Below are 19,976 nucleotides of genomic sequence, written 5' to 3'. Positions count from 1 at the left end.
ATACAGTTGACCCCCCTTTATTCATTTTCCCCCATCTCCTTCCTTTCTGGTAACCACCATCCTGTTGTCAGAATCAAGAGGTTTGATTTAATGGACCTGGTCTTATTTTAACAACAGTTATCCATTATCTCATGTTCCCAAGTTCATCTTTTCATTTGATCAATAGTGGTAAAGAAATCAATGACCACATGTGAACTTTACTCTATGGACTTACAATTGAAAATTAGAGTTAAAATGTTACTCCTTTCATGTAGTTTGAGTTAATTATTATGCTTCTGCCCTTTTGGGTTATCAATTTCCTATTTACCTCTGGCATGATCAATATTGTAAGTTAACATAGCTTTGTTAAGTTAATACTATTCAAAAATATTTTGAATGAAATATACAGCTTGTGACAAAGATACTTAGACTGATGTTGTAAATAATTAACTTTTTCTTCAAGAGAAGTATTGTGTAATTAATGAGGAACCCCTACTGCTTTAAAATTGTTAGTCTTTATTAAGCATGCCATTGAAGATGAGGTCAAAAGACATGGCTTTTATCATCTTGTTAATCATATCAGAAGAATTCAATGCAGAAGGTAAAAATAATTCTTACTCTTATTTATTATCTAAAATGATAAAGGAAATCTCTAATATTAATTGAATTTGGATTTTTAATATACGCTTTCAGTTGGGAGTATCAATTTTACTAAAAAATATTTCTTATAATTTTAATACTTAGATATGTCCCTTTGGGCAAAACTAGCAAAGTATTCTTCTAGTAACATAAGACATTACACCCTTTGCATATCTGGATTTGGGGGGCGGATAAAAGAATAGTATCTAAATACCTTAAGGGTATGATCATTTAGAAGTCGTATGTTAATCTTCATTGTTTTTTTCAATTTTATTTTTATATTCCACAAACAATTGCAACCCTGTTATTTTGACCCCATCCCTACTTTCCCTGCCCGCCCCCCCCCCATTGTGTCTCTGGGTAATAGTTGTTTGCTGATTTTGATTTTTTCTTTCTAAAGCGATTCTTTTTCTGGGTCCCTTATTTAGGTTTTCTAGATTCTTGCTATGAGTGAGACCATCCAGTATTTTTCATTTTCTCTCTGGCTTATTTCGCTGAGCATGATCCCTTCCAGCTCCAGCTATATTGCTGCAAATTGCATGTGTTTATCTTTTTTGAATGCTGAGTAATATTCCATGGTGTACATGTACAACATCTTCTTGATCCAGTCATCTATTTTTAGGCATTTGGGTTGTTTCCAAAGCTTAGCTATTGTAAACAATGCTGCTATAAACATAGGGGTGCAGGTGTTCATTGGAATTAATGCATTAACCTTAATTCCAATTGCTCACTGGAAGCCACTCCTAGCACTACAAAGTTGTATAATTTTAATTCAGTTTACATAAAGTAAGAACTTAAAGTGGAAAATTTGAAAAATAAGAAGTATCTGTAAATCTTCAGCAAGATTATCAACTGTCAAAAAAAAATTTTGATTTTTATCCTAATGCTTTACTCATTGATTGAAGTCATGAAGTTGTAATAAGTAGGAGGACTATATAATTGACTACACAAATGAGGACACTTTGGGAGTGAAAGAGGCTCTATTAATAAATATGTGGCCAACACATTGAAACCAGGACTGTCCAGACAAACCAAAACCTGCGGACTCTATAAAAAATCTTCATAACCACACAGCCTCCAGTGTGAGTTACTGTGAACAAGAGGCAGACAGTGGATGAGTATGGGAGGACAGTGATGAGAATTATTAGGTTATAGGGACAAGAAACAAGTCAGGTTATGAAATGTCCACAGATGTAGGAAACAAAGCAAAATTACTTGGAAAAATAGACAACTTCAGGAATTTGTTCAAAGAAAATATCCTCCAGATTATACTTGACTTTTAGCTGACAGTTTACTACAAATTTTCTACCAGAAAAAAAGATAAGCTAAAATTAAAGTGATGAAAGTGAGATACATGAATTCACTTTATTTAATGCATCTAATTATACAATATGGTAACATTTACATAGTTTTCTTTGGTTTTCTTTTTCTGTCTAAATAGGGGGAAACCACCTGATATAATTATTATAGGTCTCATGAAGACACTGAAATAATCAAGCTAATTTTCTAATTATATGGTTGTAAGCTTGGTCCACAAAAAAAGTCAGTTGCTTGAAGACAGAGGCTATGATCTCATATGCTTTTGCCCAACCCTACGGAGTGTCTTGGGGCAACAATGAAGTCAATTGTACTTGTCAGGTCAGAGGATTGGCCTATGAAGGGTGCTACTTTTCCTTTATGTATATATTTATCAGGGATAAAGGGGATTCTGAATTTTGTTCCCCTAAACCAAACTGGGATGTGCATTTGATACATTCTTAAATATTTAAACACATCTGTTAATTATGTCTCATTTGCATGTTTTTCATAGATGAAAGATGACCACAGATTTTACTGCCTTATCGCTATTCAGCTCCATGTTGCTGAATCTAGTTTGTTGTTGTTTAAGGACTGCAAGTGTGCATATGTTTTACTTATCCAATCTTCTAATGATGGACATGTGGTTATCTCTAACTTCCTCCTGGACCTAAATAACTGAAATGAATGCTGTTATATAATCCTTTTATTATAGAAAGTAAGGCACAGGAGAACTTGAAAAATCCAGTGGCCAACAGTGTTGAAGATGACAGAGGGTTTTATCTGTCCAGTACAACACATAATGAAGAAGCCCATAATAGACACCAGTCACTGCAATATATCAAATACAAGGAATTTGGGGATTTGGAAACTGGGGGTCTTTAGTCAGAGCAGTGCCAACACAGAGTAGATATTAGAAGCCAGTTAGCAGTAGAGTGAAGAATAACTAACAGATGGGAGAGTGGAGACAGCGATTTCACTTGGTCTATGGCATGCCTACTTCAATTGGCCAGGGACAAGTGATCCTACCAAGAGTCTGGAAGGAAAAAATTCAGAATATTTATAAAAATCTACATGAGAACTTCAGAAGCCAAGAAGCTTAAAGTAGAAAGAATGCTAATGTAATATACACTGAACTCATAGCCCCAAGTGGAATATCATGAAATAGGTGATGACTTTGGAGAAATCAAGAGTCCAGGGGACATAAATATATTAGATGAGAGATATAGGGGGATATGAGTGATACAGTGAGAATATGATGTTCAGAGGGAGGGAGGGTGGAGCACAGGGGACTGTGCTGATGGTGCACGGGTGGACTGGTGAAGGAAAGTCTATGGGGGACTACACCTGATGGGGGAGTGGGAAACAAATATTGTTTCAAAATGAACAATGGTGTAAAAGAAAAGAAAAAAAGAATATGATGCTATGCTCATTTTATTCCCATTTTGTGCTGTGATCGGAAAGAAAAATAATACCCACTTTCTTTGTTTTCATGTACTTGGTTATTTTAATGGGTAGTCATTCCTACATTATCCATACATTTTTTTTTTCTTTTCAGAAGTAACATGTAATAAGCCTTATATTCCAAATGCTGTCTACAAACCTGTAAAGACCAAATACAGAACTGAAGATGAAATCACATATGAATGTAAAGATGGCTTTTATCATACAACCCGGGGAAATAAAGTAAAATGCACTGTGACAGGCTGGGTACCTGCTCCAAGGTGTAGCTGTAAGTTCCATTCATAGCCTGATTTACTTCTTAATTCAATTAAGCACAGAAATGTGGATACAATTAATCAAAATATTTGTCATATTGTATATATAACAAGAAGCTTCTTTGATTTTCAAAGTAACCAATTCTATATAGGATCAAAAATACTTTATAAATGTAAATCTTTTTATTCTTTTGGCTAGTCAATGTTAAATATATGTATATAAATACATAGTTCTCGAACTAATATAATTCTAATACCTGAGCTAAACACTAGGTAATAGGAGTAGCTTCTACAATCTAGACACTTGTCATTTATTGCTATATAACAATTTTTTTCCAAAGCATATTGACTTAAAAACATAAACCATTATCATCTCTGAGCTTCTAAAGGTCGGGAATTTGGGAGTGGCTGAGCAGGCTAGCTCTGAATCAGTCTCCGTCTTGCAGTCAGGATGTTAGCTAGGCTGAGGTCAGCCCAGCCTAGGGCCTGCTCTGGAGGACCTGCTTCCAGGAGAGCTCACTTACATGACTTGACAGAAATCATCAGTACTTGCCCACGTGGACTCTCCACAGGTTGCTTAAAGGGCAACTGACTCTCCATACCTAGTGATCTGAGAGTAGGAAGCCTCCATACCATCTATGCCCGGACACACATTGTTGGTTCAGTCCTATTTGTTCTTTTTTTTTTTTCAAAGATAAATTTTTATTTATTTATGCAAACAAGAACTGAGGTTTAGGCCAGAGGTGCTGGGAGTAACAGGATTCACCAGAGACAGAGTTGGGAGCAAAACAGGCAGATCTACCGAAATACACTGCTGAGGGGAGCAGCTGGCGAGACAGGAAAGGTCTGCTGTGCCATGTGGGTTAGCTCCCTGGCCAGGGATGGAACTCATGCCACAGTGGCTGATGCTAGATTGATTGCGCTAAGACTTAAACCCTGTGCCACTAAGGAGGCCCCAGCATATTTGTTCTTTAAAAGTGACTCACTAAGTCCAGACACACAAAGAGGAGGGGAATTAAGTCCATTATTTTGAAGAATGAGTGCTGAAGAGGTTGCAAAATTTCCTAAAACTATCATTTTCAGCAAAATCCATATAATTTGACAGAATATTTGATTTGGGGGTATGCTTCCCTTGTCTTTTTTCAAATATTTTCCACCTCTGCAATCATATTACTTATCTTTATATTTCACAGTTTGTTGTAAAGATGCACCACAATTAAAATGGACATTCCATGACGGAAAATGTGATGCTACATATAATAGGTTAATGACTTCAAGTTAATTCCAGAGTTAAAGTCCAAAAGGAGTTTTCAAAGCATAAGTTCCCTAAAGAGAAAACTGATATCAGCATGAAATAAGACTTCAATGTCTGAACAATTATAAAATAAATATTTATTATTTATTGTTAATTTATGAAAATGGTAGATGAGCCCAGTGGTATTTCCATCTCAGCCAAATTATTCCACAAGGAACTGATGAAGTTCTTGCATTTTAGTTGGGAAATTGACAAGTCAGATGGTTGATCACATAGTTTAGAATAAAAATTAAATAAACTGATGTTGTTCTCAGATGCAGGACGATGTTCTCAGACCAACTCTATTATTCATTTGTGTCACCAAACAGTTTTAGAGTTTAGAGGAAATGCCATACAAACTAAGTGTTACAGGAGGTGATGATAGTGAATCTTCAGTAGGACAGATTCATCATTCAAATAGAATCTTGAGTTTAAGGCTGAATCTAGCAATATGACATTTAGCAGTGGTAACCATAAGATCCTGGGCTTGCATTTGAGGAATCAATTACACAAGTACTAGAAACAGCTTCAAAATCTAGTAAATATTTTAATCAATTTCGTGATCAAATTGAGTTAAAACATTGATGGAGCCCCAGAACTGCTAATGAGACCACAAGCCTAGAGGGAGAATGAGGCTGTTTTAAATCTTGATAAGCTCAGTGTTATTCCGATTCCTTATGAAATGCTGTATTTGCCTCAGGGCTGATCTCACTGGAGGGATAAAGATTTGAATGTACCAAAAGAAAGAGAAAAATAGCAGTGATTCATTTTGCAATGATAATACTTTAAACGATGGCCCCTTCCTGCACCTTTTAAAAGAAATCTCAGGGGTCGACTTTATTTTATTCATATCCTATGAATCACCACTGGAAGTGGGTAGCCATACTTGTTCTGAAATCAGACCTCCAGAGTTCAAATTCCTCCTTCACAGTTTCATGCAAATTTTATTGAGTTCTTTAAGAATCGGTTTCTGTAAATCCAAATATTTAAACATGGCCAAGATAAATATTGGTAAAATTGAGGATGAAGAGAAAATAACCTCAATCTCAAAAAAGCGAGGCAAAAAAAAATTAGAATGTTACTCAAAAGGAATGAGACTAAGTGAACATTTTAATCTCAACACTTGAAGTTTCAAAAAGTGAGCAAAAGTATCAAGAATGAGAGTTATGGACCACTGGCCAAAAATATATATATGCAAAAACAGCATCATAAACAAATCTTTGTTAAAGAAAGGCATCAGTATATGGAAGGATTCAAAGTTTATAATCCAGATGAAAAGTAGGTAGAAACTACCTGAAAATTTTCTTGATTCAAACAAAAAAAATAGAGAAGTGAATTTAAGGAATGAAGATGATAGGGAGCACTTTGTGTCTATGTGTGGAAACATTTCTAATGCGTTGTATAGTTTCTCATAACATCTTTCATAGAAACACTAACACTACACTGATATTAAAATTGCTGAAGTATAAATAAATCATACCATGAAAAGGCAAATATTTCTGAAAATATATGTAAAGTTGTTCATACAGCACATCACTTAAATATACAATACACATTATTCAATATATAGCAAATACTCAAAATGATAGGTATTGTACCTCTTTACAAATATTTATGACATTAAAATACCTCATCTCCAATTAAATTTATAAATATTTAGTCAATGCCTATGAAAATCTTAACGATATGTTTAATAAGAAATATTTCATGTCCTTTTCTCTGGTTAACTATAGCAAAACTTCCCGCAATAGCTGTTTTGAAGTATGAATAATAGTATTTTTCTCTATGATGTGATCAATGGAAAATATGCTTTTCTGTATTTTAAAATTGTTTTTGATAAATAGAAAAATAATGAATGTTGATCAAGAAAGACCTCACTATCTCCCCATATTGACTTGATCCAGGGGAAAAAAGTCAGGGATCTGATTCTAATGGGAATGGAAATGAAGATAAAACGAGTGCATGTTCTTGGCTCCTTCATCACAGATTAACTGCCCATATGGGGGTGGGGTTTATTTCAGGGCTCTCAATTCTATCCCATTGGTCTGTGTGTCTGCTTTTGGTTTAGTACTACACTGTTTTAATTATTATGGTTTAATAATATATATTGAAGTCTGAAAATATGATAACTCCATTCTTTCTTTTTTGTCAGAATTGCTTCTGTTATTCAGGGTCTTTGTAATTCCATATGAATTTCAGTAGTGTTTCTTCCAGTTATTTGAACAATGTTATTAATATTTTCATTGGGATTGCACTGAATCTGTATATTTCTTTGGGTAGGATGACCATTTTGACACTATTGATTCTTCAAATCCATGAGCAGGGAATATTTTTCCATTTCTTTGGGTCTTCTATTTCTTTTAACAATGTATAAGAGTTTTCTTTGTATAATCTTTTAGCTCTTGTGTTAGGTTACTCCTAGGTATTTAAATTTTTTTTGTTATGATTGTAAATAGGGTCACTTTCTTAACTTCTCTATCTCATTGTTTGTATACAGGAGGGCAACTGATTTTTGTGTGTTCATTTTATACCCTGCCACTTTGCTAAACTGATTGTTTTGATTAGTTTTATTCTGTGCCATCTTGATGGTTCTCTATGCAATTCAAGACCACAGTGAGATACCATCTTGCACCTGTGAGTAGGACCCACATTGAAAATACCGAAACAAGTGCAGGTGAGAAAGTGTAGAAAAGGGAACTCTCTTGCACTGGTGCTGGGAATGCAGACCGGTCCAGCCCTTATGGAAATCATTGTGGGAGTGTGTCAAAACATTAAAAATGGATCTGTTACACCACCCAGTAATTCCACTTTGAGGCATCTACTGAAAAAAATTCAAACACACTACTTCAAAAGGAAACATCCACTCGTGTTATTGCAGCACTATTTACCATTGCCAAATTATGGAAACAAACTAAGTGCCAAAAAACAGATGACTGAATCAAGGAGATATGGTTTATAAATACAGATATATACATGTATATATGTGTACACACAATGGAATATTACTCAGTGATTAAAACAGTTAAACTCATGCCATTTGCGGCAATTGGATAGAACTAGAAGGGATAATGCTTAGTGAAATAAATTAACACGAGAAAGATAAATACGGGATGGTGTCACTAATATGTGGAATAATAGTAACTAAATCAAGGGTCAGGTAAAGACAACCTTAAAAACTAACCCTTGAAAGCTGACTATAAAACGGAAACACTCATGGGGGGAGCAATGGTGGGGGATGGGGGGAAGTGAAGATAGAGGGAAGGGTGCGCAATGGACTATTTTAGTGATTTGGTGGTGGGTGTACTACAGTGGCAATGCCAGATAGGGGTATTCAAGTATCAATTCAATTAAAAGTTAATTAATAGGGGCGGAGCAACATGGCGGCGAGGAGACGCTGCGAGTAAGATCTCCCATTAAAAAAAGTTAATAGGGAGGAAAAGTGGCAGGTCCCAGTGAGAACTGGGACACGGAAGATAAACGGACGACTCCAGCAAACTGCCCGAAGAAGAAAGTTGCCATAAAAGAGGACAAGAAGGGAGGGAAGCGCAGAACCCTGCTCCCCTCCCCCGCCCACAGAGGCGGCACTCTCCGACTGGCAGAGACGAGGGAAACAACAAACCAAAACGCCCAACAAGAAAAACCGGATGCAGCAAGTGGGACTGTGAGTGGAAAGGAACTATTTCAGCCACCACACCCCGTGAACGGGAGCTGAGGCGAACCCTGCAGGATCCACCGCGGAGGTGAGCTCCAGACGCCATTAAAGAGAGCCCCGCCCCCCAGGAGGAGACCAGCACCAGCACACAGCCCCAGCCGCCTGGTAAGCTTGCGCGAAAGCGGCGCTCGGATTGCAGCTGCCCAGGGCCCTGCGCCTGCGACCTAGGCTTGCGGGGAGACGGTGGAGGCCCTCCCTGAGTGAGCAGGAACAAGGCGCCCAGGCAGGGGAGCGGGATTCAAAAGGCGCCATTCCCGCGCCACTGATCTGGGCTACAGCCCGCGTCCTGGAACTGAGGGCTTTGGAACTGAGACCCGGGGCACGAAATTAGGGGCGTGGGTTCCCCACAACGGTGGGGCACAAGGCAGACACAGCACCCCAAAGCCGTTGAGGTGTACCCTACCATCCCCGCTCTGCTCCCTGTCCCACGGGGTGGAAAATCAGCTCCCCAAGGGCTCTAGGAGAGATCTCTGGTGCCACCTAGCGACTTGACCCCAGCACAGGCTACTGAAGGAGCTAGTGGCCAGCTGGGGAGTTAGCCCACACCGGGCCCCTTCTGAACAAGTAGTCTGAACCCACAGGGAGAGCGAGCACCCACAGCCGGGGCAGACCAGGCGCGCAGAATAGTGTGCCTGAGACCAGAAGTGCAGGGAGTGTGTCCCACATCACCATTTTAGAACAGGGACATTTCTTCAGTAAAGACTACCTGCAGAAGGCTTCCTCAGGAGCCAGAGGTGAGCGGGGGAAGTTCGCCCACGCCAGACCCCCTCTGGCCTGCAGTCCAAGCCCAGAGGGGAGCAGGAACCCACCGCCGGGGCAGACCAGGCGCACAGGGGAGTGTGTCCCCACATCGGCATTTTAGAACAGGGACCTTTCTCCAGTAAAGGCTGCTTGAAACTGACAGATGACTCCTGGAAGAACCAGAGGGGAACAGAGAAGCCCACCCAAGATGCCGGCAAGTCCCAACAACACAGTGTCCCAACGCATACGGCAAATTAGAAAACAGACAGTAGGGAGGAGAAGAACCACACGCAACCTAGCAACTCTCCAGAGAAAAAGCACACCACAAAAAGAAAGCCAGCCCCCAGATTGCAACGACAATAACTTGGAAGAATTTCTGAGCCTTCCAGAAAGAGAATTTAAAATTGCCGTGATTAAAAAACTGACAGAAGTCATAAAGGAAAACAATGATAAGGGAAAAATAATCAACGATCAGAAGAATGCAATTGAGTCCCTAGAGAGGGAAAACAATGGTCAGAAGAAAGAAATTGAGTCCCTAAAGAGGGAAGTAAAAGAAATGCAGGAGATCAAAGAATTAATGGAAGAACTAAAGAATTCTGGGAAAAGCAATGAAAGCAGAATAGATGAAATGGAAGAACGAATAAGTAATCTTGAAGACACAGAAATAAAAAGAACCAAAACAGAAAAGGAAAGAGAAGTACGAAGGAAAAAGAACGAAGAAAGACTTCGGGAACTATCTGACTCCATGAGGAAAGGAAATATAAGAGTTATAGGAATACCAGAAGGAGAGGAGAGAGATGTAGGAACAGAGAAAATATTCAAAGAGATAATTGAAGAGAACTTCCCAAATGTGAAGAAGGAGCTGAAAATTGATATACAAGAAGCAAGAAGAACACCAAACTTCCACGACGAAAGGAAAAATACAGCAAGACACATAATAGTAAAGCTCCCAAGAATCCAGGACAAGGAAAAAATAATGAAGCTGGCAAGAGGGAAGAAACAGATAACATTCAAAGGAAAACCAATCAGGCTGACATCAGACTTCTCCGAAGAAACACTACGGGCAAGGAGAGAGTGGAGGGACATAGTCAACAGACTCCAAGAAAACAGATGCCAACCAAGAATACTCTATCCCGCAAAGCTCTCCTTCCTCTTTGAAGAAAGAATATGGACCTTCCCAGACAAACAGAAACTCCGGAATTTCATTGCAACTAAACCCCCACTCCAAAAAATACTACAAGGAGTCCTAAAGCCAGAACCTCAGAGCGACGAATAACAATGAAAGAAGGCCAAAAAAAAAAAAAAGTTATTAAAAGAATAAATAAATAAAATCAAAGGAAAGACAAACACAATGGCAAATACAGATGTTAACATATCAATATTAACTCTAAATGTAAATGGACTAAACTCTTCAATAAAAAGACACAGAGTTGCAGCCTGGATTAAGAAACAAAACCCAACCTTTTGCTGTCTCCAGGAAACACATTTAGCTACAAAAGATAAAAATAGGCTCAAAGTTAAAGGATGGAAAACAATCCTACAAGCAAATGGACCAAAAAAGAAAGCAGGAACAGCTATACTTATATCAGATAAAACAGATTTCAAACTCAAAAAGATAAAAAGAGACCCCAATGGTCACTACATTATGATCAAGGGGACAATACTTCAAGAAGAAATAACACTCATTAACATATACTCACCAAACGAAGGAGCACCAAAATATATCAGACAACTGTTGTCCTCTCTGAAAACAGACATCAGAGAAAACACATACGTAGTGGGAGACTTCAACACACCACTATCAACAATGGATAGATCAACAAGACAAAAAATAAGTAAAGAAACCAAAGCTCTAAATAAAGACCTAGAGCAATTGGGCTTAACAGACATCTATAGAACACTAAACCCCAAAAAAACGGAGTACACATTTTTCTCAAGCGCACACGGATCATTCTCCAGGATCGATCACATACTGGGGCACAAGACAAACATCAACAGATACACCAAGATTGAAATCATATCAACCATCTTTTCTGACCATGAAGGCATCAAACTAGAAATAAACCATAAAAAGAAGGCAAGGAACTTTCCTACCTCATGGAGATTAAAAACCACACTACTGGAAGACCATTGGACTAATGAGGAGATCAAAGAAGAAATTAAAAAATTTTTTGAATTGAACGACAAGGAGGACACCAATATCCTAAATGTATGGGATGCAGCAAAAGCAGTAATAAGAGGAAAATATATAGCAATAGAAGCTCACATCAAGAAACAAGAAAGAACGCAAAGAAACAACCTAATCTCGAAGCTCAAAGATCTAGAAAAAGAACAACAAAAAAACCCCAAAAACAGTAGAAGAAAAGAAATAATAAAAACCAAAGCAGAAATAAATGAAATTGAAACTAAAAAAACAATCCAAAAGATCAATGAAACCAAGAGCTGGTTCTTTGAAAAAATCAATAAAATAGACAAACCCCTAGCCTGGCTCACAAAGGAAAAAAGGGAGAAAGCACAAATAAACAGGATCATCAATGAAAGAGGAGAAATCACAACGGACACAGCAGAAATCAAAAGAATAATCAGTAACTACTATGAACAGTTATATGGAAACAAGTTTAACAATCTAGAGGAGATGGACAAATTCCTACAACTCTACAATCACCCAAAGCTAGATAAAGAAGAAATAGAACACCTAAACAGACCAATTACAATTAGCGAAATTGAAATGGTAATCAAAAACCTCCCCAAAAACAAAAGCCCAGGACCTGATGGATTTACAAATGAATTCTACCAAACATTCAGAGACGAATTAGTGCCTATCCTTCACAAACTCTTCCCAAAAATTGAGAAGGAAGGGATAATACCAAACACGTTCTATGAAGCCAACATTACACTAATACCAAAACCGAACAAGGACAACACAAAAAAGGAAAACTACAGGCCAATCTCCCTAATGAACACTGATGCAAAAATCCTCAATAAAATTTTAGCTATCAGAATCCAACAATGTATCCATAAGATAATTCACCACGACCAAGTTGGATTCATTCCAGGGGCACAAGGATGGTTTAACATCCGAAAATCAATCAACGTTATCCAACACATCAACAAAAAGAAATATAAAAACCATATGATAATATCAATAGATGCTGAGAAAGCTTTCGACAAAGTGCAACACCCATTCATGATAAAAGCCCTTGAAATTCTTGGGATACAAGGAACATACCTCAACATCATAAAGGCCATCTATGACAAGCCAACAGCCAGTATCATTCTCAATGGTGAAAAGCTGAAAGCAATTCCATTAAGATCTGGAACAAGACAAGGATGTCCACTCTCACCATTGCTTTTCAATATAATACTGGAAGTCCTAGCCAGGGCAATAAGACAAGAGAAAGACATCCAAGGAATCAAAATAGGAAAAGAAGAAGTCAAACTATCACTATTTGCAGACGATATGATATTATACATAGAGAACCCCAAAAACTCCACAGAAAAGCTAATTCAACTCATCAATCAGTTCAGTAAAGTGGCAGGATACAAAATCAACACGCAAAAGTCAGTAGCCTTCCTATACACAAACAATAAATCTGAAGAAGAAGAAATCAAAAAGACCATCCCTTTTGTTATTGAAACAAAAAAAATCAAATATTTGGGAATAAATCTAACAAAAGAGGTAAAGGACCTATACAAAGAAAACTATAAAACACTGTTAAAAGAAATAGAAGAAGACACAAAGAAATGGAGAGACATCCCCTGCTCATGGATTGGAAGAATAAACATTATTAAAATGGCCATCCTTCCAAAAGCAATATACAGATTCAATGCTATTCCAATCAAAATTTCAATGTCATTCTTCAAAGAAATAGAACAATTATTGATGAAATTCATATGGAATCACAAAAAACCCCGAATAGCCAAAGCTCTCCTGAAAAAAAAAGAAGGGAATGGAGGCATCAGACTCCCAGACTTCAAACTATACTACAAAGCCATAATCATCAAAACTGCATGGTATTGGAACAAGAACAGACATACAGACCAATGGAATCGAATAGAAAATCCAGAAATAAACCCACAGATTTATGGTCAACTAATCTTTGACAAAGGAGCAAAGACTATGCATTGGAGCAAAGAAAGTTTGTTCAATAAATGGTGCTGGGAAAACTGGGTCGCTACATGCAAAAGAATGAAGCTTGACCACCACCTCACACCATACACAAAAATCAACTCAAAATGGATTAAAGAACTAGACATAAGACCTGAAACCATAAAATATATAGAAGGAAATATAGGCGAAACACTACGTGATTTGCACATCAAAGACATCTTTACAGACACTTCACCCAAAGCAGTGATAGTGAAGGCAAAGATAAACAGCTGGGACTATATCAAATTAAAGAGCTTTTGCACAGCAAAAGAGACAATAACAAAAACAAAGAGAAACCCCACCAACTGGGAGAACATTTTTGCACCCAACACTAATGATAAAGGACTGATCACAAAAATCTGCAAAGAGCTGATGAGACTCAACAACAACAAAGAAAATAATCCAGTCAAAAAATGGGCAGAAGAGCTTAAAAGAAACTTCTCTGAAGAGGAAATGCAAATGGCCAACAGGCATATGAAAAAATGTTCAACATCACTTGTCATCAGGGAAATGCAAATCAAAACTACCATGAGATACCATCTTACACCAGTGAGAATGGCACATATTAAAAAAACTAGCAACAACAAATGTTGGCGAGGGTGTGGAGAAAAAGGAACTCTTCTGCACTGTTGGTGGGAGTGCAAACTGGTCCAACCACTGTGGAAAGCTGTGTGGAGATTTCTGGACCTACTAAACATAGAGCTTCCATATGACCCAGCAATTCCACTCCTAGGTATTTACCCAAAGGACACAGAAACATCAATTCCAAAGAACACCTGCACCCCTATGTTTATAGCAGCACTGTTTACAATAGCTAAGCTTTGGAAACAACCCAAATGCCCAAAAATAGATGACTGGATCAAGAAGATGTGGTCCATATATACCATGGAATATTACTCAGCATTCAAAAAAGATAAACACATGCAATTTGCTGCAACATGGATGGCGCTGGAAGGGATCATGCTCAGCGAAATAAGCCAAAAAGAAAAAGAAAAATACCGGATGGTCTCACTCATAGCAGGAATCTAGAAAACTTAAATAAGGGACCAGGAAAATGAATAACTATAAGAAAGTGAAAATCAAAATCAACAAAAAACTATGAACCAGAGACACTTTTAGGGGGGCGGGGGTGGGAGGGGAGGAATTGGGGTCAGAATGGGGGGCTGCAATTGTATGGGGAATATAACAATAAAATTTATAAAAAAAAAAAATAAATTCCTGCATATGGAAAGAAAAAAAAAAAAGTTAATTAATAAAATAAATATAATGAGTGATAAAATCAGTATCTTCATTTCCCAACCAAGGTGCTTATTTAATTAAACAACACTACTATATATGCTCTTACGGAGATTACATTAAAAAGTTCTGTACAGATTTTATATAAGTTTAATCATCATAAGCCATACACACATAATTTTATCATTACCACCAAGGGCCTCCACATTCACCTCAATCATTTTCAACACTTTTGACCTACAGTCCCAATGCAATAAGTGTAATTATGCAAATAAGAAAATTCATAGCGAAAACAATTTCTAATTTTTTATTTGGGTAAAACATGATTTATGTTTTTTTTTTTCTTATTGCAAGTGAAGCCCTGTAATTTTCCAGAAATTAAACATGGACATCTATATAATGAAGCATATTATAGACCATACTTTCCAGTATCCATAGGACGTTATTACTACTATAGCTGTGATGAAAATTTTGTGACCCCTTCACAACAATTTTGGGGTACAATTACTTGCAAACCAGAAGGATGGGAGCCAGTACTGCCATGCCTCAGTAAGTAAACATCTTTAAAATTGGGTTCATAAATCTTTCAAAAGATGGAGACAGAAAAGAGAGTACACTTAAGGCTTCTCTGACAAAAATAAGGCTAAGAGATGAATGCTAGGAGCCAAAAAAAAAAAAACAAAATAGGTCCTTGATTTGAAGAGAAGCTATTCATGAAAATTACATGAGAAATAAAACTAGGGATTTTATATAAATATCTACATAATTCACATTCATTTTAGCAATTAAAAAACAAGATAAATAACTTCATATATTGAATTAATCTTTTTAAACAAACATTTGGCAGAAGCATTAATGGGTTTTTTAAGTTACTGTATTGTCAATTAGGCATTTAAATATATTTTTAGTTTTCTACTTTAATCAAATATATGGGCCTCTTCATTTTCATTTATCTTTTTTGTGATCCTTAGGAAAATGTATTTTCAATTATTTGGAAAATGGAAACTATCCATTGAGACCAAGATGGTATTTACAGGGTGAATCTGTACGTGTCGAATGCCTTCCTGGCTACAGTCTTGAGGATGAGCAGAATACAATGACATGTACAGAGAATAACTGGTCCCCTCCTTCCAGATGCATTAAAGTCAGTAAGTACAGGTGTCTAAGAACCGAGTATGTTGATGATTTCCCAAGACTTGTGTATCTTAACTGCAGCAAAAAGTTTCAATTAACTTCTGTTTTGCCAATGGATCTATTTGGTTTTACTCTTTTCAAGTGTGTATGAGTCGACACAGCAATCACTTGATAAGTACACAGCAAAATTAATGTGCTATTGATAGACAGAGTCAAGAAGACAGTAAAAGATCCACGGACAAAACTTGTAAAAAGAGTGATATCAGCAAGAAGGACGTAAAGGAGTTTCTACCATCTTCTCCACAAAAGGCACTGTTTTTGACAATTACCTACGAAGAAGAGTATCTTTGTGGGAATCTGGAACTCTAGCAAAGAAGTTTCAGCACACTGTTGCATCAAACTGGTTCCAGATTGGCTGCACTGGAGGGGATGACAGTAACAGTTTCACTTAACTTGTATCTCCCCACCCCTCCCCTAAAGAGGCACAGCCAAGAGGATGCACTCAGTACATGGTTTCTGCAGAGGGGAAAAGAAAAAAAATGTGTGAGTGTCCAGCTTCCTAGGCTGTGCTTGACATTTAGAAAAAGGCCCCCTTCTTTCTCACCACATCCACAATAGCCCACAATAGAGAGATCAGCAGTAGCACAAAGCGGTGAGAGAAACTTGGAACAGAGCATCCAGGCCTCCGAATTCATAAAGGGACAGAACTCCTACCAACCTCGGGCAACCTTCCTTTACTAGGAAGCCTGTCCACTAGCCATGGGGGAGCTGTGCTACAGATCCTTCTCACCCACAGGCACCCTGATTCTCTGCACACCTCGCCCCAACCCACACCATGGGCAGGCCGCTGTGCACATGTCAAAATGTTGTCTTTACAGATGGCTAGTGAGTAAGAGAAAGCTAACTTGACTCAGGAATGGGTTCAAAACACAGGCTTCAGCATTCAGCATGGTTTTAGGACAAGCGAACAGGAAAGTGTCAGCTGCCAGACTGACTCTGCAAGAGTGACAAAAGGCAGGCAATTTAAGAATTCCCTTCCTAGTGAGAGTAACACATGATCAACAGGTATATCCATAAACAGGGTCCCAGAAAAAGTCTTTGAATCCTTAACAGTTTTCACAGGGGTATTTCTCTGCCAATGTTGGTCATTAAAGACTAGAGGAAGTGACTACTTCAAACACAAGGAAACTAATTAAAAACTTTAAAAAAAAAACATGAAGTGTTAATGAAATAAGATGTCCCCCAAAGAAACAATAGTTTTACATTTGATCCCAAATGATGGAGGTCTAACACACACTATGTTATCTGGTTAGTCTAGTTTATTTTGGCTTTTTTTCTTAAAACATTTATTATTTATTTATACAAGAGCTGGGGTACAGGACAGAGTCGCGGGAGGGTGATTCACCAGAGACAGAGTGGGGAGCAGAACAGGTAGATGGACCGAAAGCACTGCTGAAGGGAGCAGCGGGCCAGATAGGACAGGTCTGCCACGCCATGTGGGATTCTCCCTGGCCGGCCTGGAATTGAACCGGCGCTGAGGAGGCTGTGGACAGCTTCGCAGCACTGCGCTCAACCCGCTGTGCCACTAGGGAGGCCCTAGTTAGTCTACTTTTGAATCAGTATAATTCATGTAGTTACATACCAATCGTAATTATTTTTACTACTGAGTTTTGTTCCATTGTATTGTGTACCACACTTGGTTAGTACATTCACTCATTGAAAACATTTGGGTAGTTTCCAATTTGGGGCATTTGTGAATGTTACTGCTAAAAAATATTCACATATAGGTTTTTGTATGAACACAAATTCATTTCTTCTTCTTTTTTTAAAGATTTTTAAATTTATTTTTGTGTAGAAGAACAGGGGTGTATGCCAGAGGTGCCGGGGTTTTAGAGGATTCACCAGAGAGACAGACTGGGAAGCAGGATGGGTGTATTTACTGAAATACACTGCTAAGGGGAGCAATGGGCAGGACAGAAGTCAGCTGCTCCATATGTGGGTTAGTTCCCTGGCTGGGGATCAAACTCAGGCCACAGCTGTGATAGCACTGAGACTTAACCTGTAGGCAACCAGGCAGGACCACAAATTCATTTTTCATGGGTAATTATCTAGGTCTGGAATTGGTAGATGGATGCTAAGTATGCATTTAAATTACAAGAAACGGATAAACTTGTCTTGGTTGATCGTCATGTTTCATTCACACATGCCATGTCTAAGTGCTCCAACTATTCCTCAGCCCTGCTAAGACTGGATATAGTCAGTTTCTCGTGTCTTTCATTGCTCAATTACTAATGCTGTTGAGCATTATTTTCTGGTTACACATATTTTTTTTCAGGACTGGAAATCTTTCCCTACTCCTTCACTAAATTGTTTCATTATTACTGTATTTTTGAAACTAATTTATATATTCTGGCTATAAGGCTTTCAATTGGGTATATGATTGGCAAATATTTCCCTCCAACGTAGCTTTACTTTTCATTTTTCTCACTAGTCATTCACAGAGCAAAAGTGTTTAATTTTGATACCAGTCACTGTATTAAAATTTTCTCTGAGGAGCCAGGCTTTTGGTGACCATTAAAACCTTTTTGCCTAAACCAATTTCAGCCATTCTTCTAGACGTTTATATTTTGCTTTTGTATACATGATCAATTTTGTGTCAATTTTCATATAATGTATGAGGAGTATATCTAGATTCATTACTTTGCATTTGGATGCCTGATAATCTTTTTGTGCTCCTGTGTATAATTTCTTAGAAGTGATTCTGAATATTTGAAATTTACTTTGCCCCAAAAAGAAATGAATAACATATCTTGGCTTTGTATCTTGGAAATTCAGCTTATATTTTAAAAACACAAGGTCTTGAACAGGAATGACTCCTTAATTTTTATGTTGTAATACTATTTGAACCATTATGAAAATGTTTTTTGAACATATTCTTACCTTTTCCATATGCTTTATCCCTTTTAGAAACATGCTCAAAACGAGATTTAGAAATTGAGAATGGTTTTATTTCTGAACCTAATAGTACATATGCCTTACATAAGGCATTACACTTACAATATAAGTGTAAACCAGGATATTTAACAGAAGATGGTAAAATGTCAGGATCAATTAAATGTACGAAAAACGGATGGTCAGCTCAACCTAGATGCATTAGTAAGTAATTAATTGTTATTGCTCATCACCGAAATGATACTTTAGAAAGTTTAGTTTAACTTAACTATTTGGGGTGGGGTTGCCTGTATGGCTCTATTTGAAAAGATAAATAAAAATAACTGAAAAAATACATAACATTTTGCCATTTAAGATTAATTAACAGTAGAGTAGAATACCAATCCACTTTTTAGGTCAAGTGTTTTGCACTTTAAACTATCCTATGATTTGAAAACTACTTAGGTGTAACCTCAATTATTCTACCCGAGATTTCTGTGCCTACGGTATCTTTTTTTTAGGTAATCCCACTTTTATATGAGAGTCTCTGTTTTTAGGCATAAAATGCAGATTTTCATGTGAACTCATGGGTGCACAATGCATGATCTTAGAATAAAATAACTTGTATAATGTAGAAGTTTGATATTATAGGGTAGGCCCATTTTAGAAAATCCTCTAGAAAATTTTCGTAAATTCCTTGTAGTTATGTAGTTACGGAGAAGGAGAAATACTTCGACAGCACCAAAATATGTTCTGCTTAGAGGTTCTCCTTTTCCATTATTTAGACATTTAAGAAGATTTTTCTAAGAACTTGCTCACTTACATTAACCCCAAAGTCATTCAATGACATTTTAAAAGTGACATTTAATATAGTCATTTCAATGTAGTGGATATTTAAGACACACATTTCTCCTGTTTTCCTTCCATTTCCATTTTTTGACAATTTCTATGCTTTATGATTCTAGTCAAAGAGACATGTGATATATTTGCCCCTAGCTCAAAATCATCTCATATTAAATTGTGATTAATTATCCATTATAACACTCTTTTTATGGAACAGAAAATATCTCTGTTTACCTAATTAGTATAATTTTGCTTTATTTTTTAAGAGCTTTAAGCTAGCTGCCTATAGAAATTATAAAATTG

At 37.3% G+C, this 19,976-nt stretch overlaps 1 protein-coding gene across 1 annotated transcript in view; it reads left to right on the top strand.

Moving 5' to 3' along the window:
• Positions 1-516: 516 nt before the first annotated feature.
• Positions 517-19,976, top strand: part of LOC311178812 (complement factor H-like) — a gene marked incomplete at both ends in the record, with an annotated part of 67,712 nt that continues 48,252 nt past the window's right edge. Inside the window, 6 exons of the mRNA XM_084245543.1 lie at positions 517-580; positions 2,630-2,791; positions 3,473-3,646; positions 15,120-15,298; positions 15,802-15,913; positions 18,867-18,992. Coding sequence (XP_084101669.1) covers positions 517-580; positions 2,630-2,791; positions 3,473-3,646; positions 15,120-15,298; positions 15,802-15,913; positions 18,867-18,992 — 817 coding nt within the window. The remainder of the gene's footprint in view (positions 581-2,629; positions 2,792-3,472; positions 3,647-15,119; positions 15,299-15,801; positions 15,914-18,866; positions 18,993-19,976) is intronic.

The sequence above is a fragment of the Talpa europaea genome, assembly GCF_964194135.1.
Source record: "Talpa europaea genome assembly, chromosome: 10".
NCBI lineage: Eukaryota > Metazoa > Chordata > Mammalia > Eulipotyphla > Talpidae > Talpa > Talpa europaea.
Note: the sequence above shows the minus strand (reverse complement) of the source record. Positions and strands in the feature narration are given on the sequence as shown.